At 27.5% G+C, this 8,118-nt stretch overlaps 2 protein-coding genes across 2 annotated transcripts; one reads left to right on the top strand and one right to left on the bottom strand.

Annotated features, from left to right (window-relative positions):
* The first annotated feature begins 4,402 nt into the window (after nucleotides 1-4,402).
* LOC112704637 (monothiol glutaredoxin-S2) lies at nucleotides 4,403-5,121 on the top strand. Its single transcript, XM_025755734.3, has one exon. It carries the CDS (start codon nucleotides 4,560-4,562, stop codon nucleotides 4,866-4,868), a length of 309 nt encoding a protein of 102 aa, XP_025611519.1. The 5' UTR covers nucleotides 4,403-4,559; the 3' UTR covers nucleotides 4,869-5,121.
* LOC112704621 (pentatricopeptide repeat-containing protein At4g22760) lies at nucleotides 4,418-8,077 on the bottom strand. The gene has a single exon (XM_025755733.3). It carries the CDS (start codon nucleotides 7,833-7,835, stop codon nucleotides 6,111-6,113), a length of 1,725 nt encoding a protein of 574 aa, XP_025611518.1. The 5' UTR covers nucleotides 7,836-8,077; the 3' UTR covers nucleotides 4,418-6,110.
* Nucleotides 8,078-8,118: the final 41 nt, after the last annotated feature.

The raw sequence follows: 8,118 nt of genomic DNA, 5'->3' as shown, positions 1-8,118 counted from the left end.
AAGTGCGAATATCGAATTTGATCTAATGAGTTTAGTGCGGATTGGATCGAAATTTCAGCCATATCCCATCTGTAAACACCCCTAGTAATAATAACTAAAAAATTATAATGATTATATTTTTAACTAAGAGGAAGTGCAAAAAAAAAGTACTAAATACATGAACATTTAATCAAATATTAAAAGAAAAATTTACTTTAAAACAGTTGGACTTTTTTTGCTTTTTTATATATATATATATATATATATATATATATATATATATATAATGTAATAATAATAATAATATGATAATTATTTTATATATCACATAAATATAAACGTTTTTTTCTATTATCTTAAGAAAGGTTTTGTAAGTTCCTAACCTTGTTATCGATTTTTGTAGTGTTAGCCCTCATATTATCAATTTGATTCATATATAATTCGGATGATAAATTATTTGGTGACGTGTTTCCTTTTTTACTGTGATATACTTGTTTATTATTATTATTATTATTAAAAAATAACAGGCCAAATTATTGCCATAACATAGTAGAAGTATGGAAGTTTATCATTCTTCTCTAATGGAGGAAACAAAATTCTTTTTAATAGTTTATTTAATGTTTAGTAGAATAAAAATAAATTTTATTAGAATAAATTTTAGTACAAGCTTAATATTTTTATTCATTATAAAATATTTATAGAATTACTCGTAGATAAATTTTGGAAAAAAACCATGATTTTTAATTTTATTTTTAAATAAACTTTATTTTTAATTTTAAAATAAATTTTATTTTTATTTTTTAATAATATTAATTTTTTACCGTATATAATTATTCAATTATCTTTTAATCATATATAAATAAATTACTCTTAATAAGATTTTTTTGTGTTATTCAATTATCTTTTTTTAAAATAATTAATTATTAAAATAATTAAACTTTTCACAACAAAAATAATAAAAAAATTATGAACAAAAAAAATTAATCATCTTGATAACTTTTTCTATTTTTATTCATATTTTAATTATAAACATAAATATAATTTAATTATATTATTTATGAAATATGACTATAGATGTAGATAAAATTTAGTTATATTATTTATATATAGTTTTATTGTATTCTATTGCTTATAAAGTTAAATTATAATTATGACAATAAAATTGTTCTTGTATTGTTATATGTGTGACTAATTGATGGTGTTAAAATATTACTCTTAATTATAAATAAGGTTTATAACTTAAAAAATCAAAGACTCAATTAAAAAGATACAAAAAAAAATGTTAAAATATTCTAACTCTTTAAAATAAAAATATTCGAAATTCAATTAAAAATTATTTAAAATTTAAACTCAATAAAAATTTATATTCAATATGTTTTGTATTAAATATATTTAATAACCTATTATATTATATTGGTTGAAATTAGTTTTTATGATGTTAATTTTTTAATAACACTTTATTAAAAAAAACCATCTTTTCAGAATTTTTTAAAAACTAATTAATATTATATATTTTGTTACATTACATCTTGTTATAAAAAATTTATTTATTTCTAATGCTTATATTAAAAATAAAAATAAAATTTAAATTAGTAAATTTTAATCTATAATATAATAATAATAATATAGTAATTATTTTATATATTATACGAATAAAAATTAATTATTTTTTTATTTATAAAAATTTTAAGATATATATATATATATATATATATATATATATATATTTTGATGAATGTGATATATTTTTTTATGTAAATAATCTTTTAAAAAAAATCTAATAGTTAATATATTACTTTTTTTGTTTTAGTCCAAATTAAATATTTTTATTATTTTTGGAAAGAAAATCTTTCGATGAATTTAATAATATGTGATGAGGAACACCGAATAAATTATACAAAAACCAATTAAAACATAACATGAAAATATCTTTAAAAAAAGACGTTTTAGACATCTTTATCTGAGTAGCCTCCTTAATAAAATACTAGATAAGAAAAAAATTAAGCGAAAAAAAAGGAAAATTAAATGAAAAAGAGAAATAATTGGCAAAAAAAAAAAAAGAAGTCTGCACCCTATGGAAATAATTTTTGTTAAAACAATCTTTACAATATATTGGACTATTTTCTAATATTTAAGGGTATTCTTTTGTCCTCTCTATACTTTTTGATGTGCAACTTTATCATTTACTCAATTTCATAACATTCTCTTGTTACTATTACTGTATGCATATACCTTAATAATTTGATAATGGCATGTATATAGAGACTACTTCTACTATTTAGAGTATCACATAACATTTTTTTTTTTTAAATAGTCATTGAGGAAATTTTACTTTAGTTTTCGTGCTAGCTTAATCAACTTAACTCTTGATAATATTGATAATTTATTTTTCTTTTATTTATGAACAAAAGTTTACGTATGCAACGTTAGCCACCCTATTAGGATTAATTAATAAAGTATACTTGTAAGGTTTTTTGAGAGTTTATAAAATTTTTTTTACAGAATACTCGTCAAATTAAAGTGACTCATGTATCAACTATATAAATTAAACCTAGATCATTATAAAATTTGGCTCTATTCTTATTTTACTAACTAGTTAGTAAAATAAGAATATAGGCTACACAGTAATAATAAGGATGATTAACAAAATAAAAAAATGTTGTGTTGTCAGTGCTATATAGAGATAAGATCATAAGAGCATCTCCAATCCTGCTATTCTTAAATTCAATTTCATTTTGGATCTCACTAAATGAAATATTAATATTTGTAGGATAATCATATATCATAAACAGTGATTTATTTAAAATAAAAAATATAATTTGTCATTTTAATATTTGATTTTATTAATTCAATTAACATTTTATATTATTTTTAATTATTTTATTAAAATAATTATACAAATAATAAAATTTTATTAATTTTCAATTCAGGTGATATTTTTTTAAAATAAGACCAATTTTATTTTATATATCAAATTTAATACAGATGCTAATTCTAAATTAGTTCATTTTTTAAAAACATACAAAATCATATTCTAAATACATTTCATTAGAGTTGCTCTAAATGCTTAACACCAAGTTTACATAATAAATGAAATTTAAGCGAAATATTTGTCTTTTTTAGAATTTAAGTTTGATGTACTATTACTTGTAATGAAGTAAAATGTTTTACGTTATCAACTAGTTATCTTATATCCTTTTGTATGTATAATTTAAGATAATTATTACAATTATTTTTTATAAGGATTTAATTTTGATATATTGATAGTGTAAAACGTTTTATATAGTCGTAAAATTACAATCGTTCTCTTGAATGATCATTTATGCAATCAATATAAAAGATAATTATTTTTGCTAATATGGTGTTATGTGACTAGATGCACGTGTAAAATAGTTTTATACTCACAGTACATCGAAATTAAAATTTTTGGACAAGTGAAAATACAAATGTGGGATATATATAAACTTTTTACCTACACTATCATGTGAAACTATAAATTTCATCTTTTTAAAATGATCAATCTACTTCCAGCTAGTTGTCATCTTAAACTAATATTTTTTTTAAATTTCAACTCGCAATATTGCTTTAACCATATATTTCCTTTTCCAGAATTAGATGCGAATCTAAATAAGAGAAAAAAAAAAGATCGAGGTCCCAATTGGATAATTTCAACTTTCGTTCCAACGCAGCAGATGCCTCTAAGATAGATAAGGTGGAAACTCTCTCTAGTTTTAGGTGGAAAAAATAAAAAGGAAAAAGGAAAAAAAAAAGAAACATGATTGTTGTTGATATTAATTACTATTTATAAGTGATCAAATTATTATTACTGTTGTTGCTGTTGATATTATGATTACAACTTGTGCATAATTAGCGAATTTTTTCATGTCAAATAGCTTAATTAATTCAATAATAATTCTCCTCATTCCACACTTGGAAGTCGTATATATGCAATCGTGTAAAAGCAAAACACGAAAACAACACTGTTTGATTTTTCTACCAATCAGATAACACCACATGACAATTTAATTTTAATCAATTAACATGATGGTATATATGCACAAAGTTCCTTTTTCTATTTTTTTTCATTTCTTTTTTTCCTTTAAAGCCGTACAAAGGACACTATCTTATTATATTTTCCGTATATGCATGCATGCATGGATCAATTATGGATATATATATTCGTTCAGCAGTAAATAAAAAGAATACTTTTTCCATCATCAATCACTATCATGCCTGAAATGATCAAAGCAAAATTAAAATAACCGACCCAAATATCTAATAATAATTTAAAATATTAAATTATCTCTATCCATTATTCTCATCATCTCTTTAATTATCACCTATCTTTTCCTTTTTCCTTATTAGAGAGATTCCAATTAATAACAGTCCACCAACCCCTATATATATAAGTCTGCTTAACTTGCTGCATCTCATCAACATCACAAACCCAGATACATCATTACACATTGATCACAAAATTCCCCCAAGCTAAGGTAGTTGTTTTCTATTAAACTGCATTAAATAATTAAATCAAACCCATCTAGGAATTGAGGGTATACACCATTATATTGTATTGAATAATGGATAGAGTGACAAAGTTGGTTTCAGAGAGGCCAGTGGTGATATTTAGTAGGAGTACATGCTGCATGTGCCACACCATCAAGACACTGTTCTGTGATTTTGGTGTGAACCCAGCGGTTCATGAGTTGGATGAGATACAAAGAGGAAGAGACATAGAGCAAGCTCTTTCAAGGTTTGGTTGCAACCCTTCTGTGCCTGCAGTTTTCATTGGTGGTGAGCTTGTTGGTGGAACCAATGAAGTCATGAGCCTTCACCTTAACCGATCCTTGATCCCTATGCTCAAGAAAGCTGGTGCTCTTTGGGTTTGAATTTTCATTTCATTTTCATTTTCACATCATCATCTTATTGCTATCACTATCTACTCACCATGCACACACATGCACTTACTAATAAGTCTGTTTTGGTCATAGTAATATATATATATAGAGAGAGAGAGAGGCAGTGTCATATATTCATATAATATAGAGTTCATATATATATGGCACTAGATGCTTGCTAAAAGAATGATGTAATTATCTTTTTGATGATTATAATAAACTAATACATGGAGTTTGCAGCCTATGTTTATTAGTATCAGTAATCACAAATATAATTAAGCACTTTTGTTGAGTCTGTAAATCAAGGTACTTAAGTTCTTAAAAGAATAATAATGCAACTGGAATAATTGAATATTGTAATGTTTTGATATAGACAAAACTGTTGGCGTATTTGATTCTGCCAGACGGTGTCTTTTCTCAGCACTTTGATGAGGGACAAATGCAAAAAAAGTAAAAGGAATAAATAAACAAACTTGCATTGCTTGCTGATATCTCATATGCAAAAGTGAGAGTGACATAAATGTAACATGATCCTTTTCTGTCACATCATCAAATAATCAAATAATACAGAGCTTAGATAAAAGAATAAAAGACAAAAGGGATTATTTTTTTTATTAAAATAAAGCAGCTAACACTATGGAGCGCATGTCAATATGTCATCAAGTTAAAAGAGGAAAATGTAGTTTGATCAGAGATTTAACACTGTATGCTAAATATCTTTAGGAATTGTAATCTGGTGAATACACTATCTCTATGAAAAGGATAGGCAAGAACATTGGTGATAAAGTTAAAAAAGTAATGCTTATCAGTTCTATTTATAGTCTAATACTTTTAACTTTGTGAGTCATCATCATCACTACTACTCTTTCTCACTTCACTATATATTCAAGAGATTTGCCATGTCTACGTAAGAAATCCCTTCTCTTATGCGATACCTACTCATGTAGCACCATGGACTCTGTGGTTTTTATTTCTACTTACTTTTCAATGCATGCAATACAACAAGTTCCAAAAAAAAAAAATCTTTCCAACCTAGCTAGTCATCATTTCAATAACTAGCTTTCTTCCAAATAAATTTGATTTCCAAGGGATGAAAAAGAAAATGGAGAAAAAACCATAATCAGTATCTGATTAATTAGGATTAATTTAATATATGATTTACATGTACATATTTACTAATGGAAAAAAAAAATGGCATGTAAAAAACAGAAACAGCTAATTATGTAAGTAAAATTAGATTTTCCAACTACAACCAGGTACCTTGGTGATCTTTCCTTCCTCACTCATTCTAAACTTCTTGGCATCATCCCATTTTCCAACAGCAGCATATATGCTAGAAAGGAGAGAACAATAACCAGCTACATCACTTTCCAGCTTAATGCAGTGCTGAACAGCTATTTCCCCAAGCTCCACATTGTTATGTACTCTGCATGCAAGAAGAAGAGCTCCCCAAACACTAGCATTTGGTTGCATTGACATGTTTGTTATAAGATTATAAGCTTCATTTAACCATCCTGCTCTCCCTAATAGATCAACCATGATTCCATAATGATCAAGTGAAGGCACAACTCCATTTTCCTTCATGGAGTTAAAGCACTGGTAACCTTCTTCGACCAAACCGGCATGATTATAAGCGGTAAGGAGTCCAGTGTAAATCGCTAAATTCGGCCGAATACAGTCCTCAAGCATCTGTTCATATAACTTGATTGCATCAGATGACCTTCCATTGATTCCACATCCGTAGATCATTGCAGAGTATGCAACCAAATCCCTCTGTTTCAGACCATGAAATAGCTCATATGCCCGGTCGATGCTTCCACACTTCGCATACAAGTCAATTAGAGCAGTAATCAAGTGATCATCCAATACAATTCCAAAGTCACTCATGTGTAACTCAATCCAACACCAATATTCTAGATCTGCCAATTGTGAACATGCTGATATGGCACTGGCCAAAGTCATCTTATCTGGATTCACATAGATTTCTGGTTTAATCATCTCACTGAAAAGTTCAAGGGCCTCCTTGGGTCTACTGTTTTGAGCATAACAGGCTATCATAGCATTATACAAAAGCAAATCCTTTTTATTCATCTTATCAAAGAGCTTTCGAGCAGACTCAACATCCCCACTCTTTGAATAACCAGCAATCATTGTTATCCAAGACACATTGTTTCGCATCGGCATTGCATTGAAAAATTCTCTTGCTGACACTATGCTTCCACAGACAACAAAACCACCGATCATTGTGTTCCAGGAGGCCAAGTTTCTCTCTGGCATTTGTTGAAACAAAGAATAGGCCGAATCCATATCTCCGGATTTGGCATATCCTGAGACCATCGAATTCCAAGATATAACATCTTTCTTAGGAATCTCTTCAAAAAATTCCTGAGCCTTGCCTAAGTTACCAGCTTTCAGATACCCAGACAGCATAGAGTTCCAAGAAACCACATTTCTGTCAGACATTTCATCAAACAGTTTGCGTGCAGTCCCCACATCACCGATTTTCGAGTACAAGTCAAGAAGGGCTGTCTGCACATAAACACAAGCATTAAACCCAAGAACATGAACCTGTCCATGAATTGATACACCATGAAACCCATCCTGAACCTTAGCACATGACTTAAGCGCAGAGGACATAGCATGTGAAGTTGGACACAAGCCAATCCTCTGCATTTGAACATAGAGAGAAATTGCTTCCATGAATGGACCGTTTTGGGAGAAGAAGCGAATCATACATCCCCATGAGAAGGAATCAGGGTTGCGCATACGGTGAAGAACAACGTGGACATAGCGTGCCAGAGTTTTGTAGTTGGTTACATTCCAGAGAAGAATGTGATGGATGAGGAGTTGTTCAAGATGGAAAAGTCCATTGATCAGTATGTGAGCATGGATCTCTTTTGCTTGTTTCAGAGTTGAACACTTTTTCAATAAGGTTGTTAATTTGGGAGTTCCCACCATTAAACTTTTCTAAATTATGTTGCTAAAGAATCAAGAAAAGAATGAAACTGTAGGCACTGCTTGATTGTTGATGCAATTATTGAGACGGATTTTATGTCATGGAAAAGAAGAGAAACTAAAAAGAGAAAAAATTAACCGTATAATAATATATATATAATATTTCTATAATTAAGTATACATAAAGTACTCTTTAAGTACTTTTGTATATATTACTACAATAAAAAGTTATGCATCTTAATTTCTATTTATATGCAGTAAATTATTGGTTAGTAAAGTATTTAAA

The sequence above is a fragment of the Arachis hypogaea genome, chromosome 1 (genome assembly GCF_003086295.3).
Source record: "Arachis hypogaea cultivar Tifrunner chromosome 1, arahy.Tifrunner.gnm2.J5K5, whole genome shotgun sequence".
Taxonomy (NCBI): Eukaryota; Viridiplantae; Streptophyta; class Magnoliopsida; order Fabales; family Fabaceae; genus Arachis; species Arachis hypogaea.
Note: the sequence above shows the minus strand (reverse complement) of the source record. Positions and strands in the feature narration are given on the sequence as shown.

What these genes read in the sequence shown, in the direction of transcription:
- LOC112704637 (XM_025755734.3), top strand. Translation starts at nt 4,560, where the DNA reads ATGGATAGAGTGACAAAGTTGGTTTCAGAGAGGCCAGTGGTGATATTT.
- LOC112704621 (XM_025755733.3), bottom strand. Translation starts at nt 7,835, where the DNA reads ATGGTGGGAACTCCCAAATTAACAACCTTATTGAAAAAGTGTTCAACT.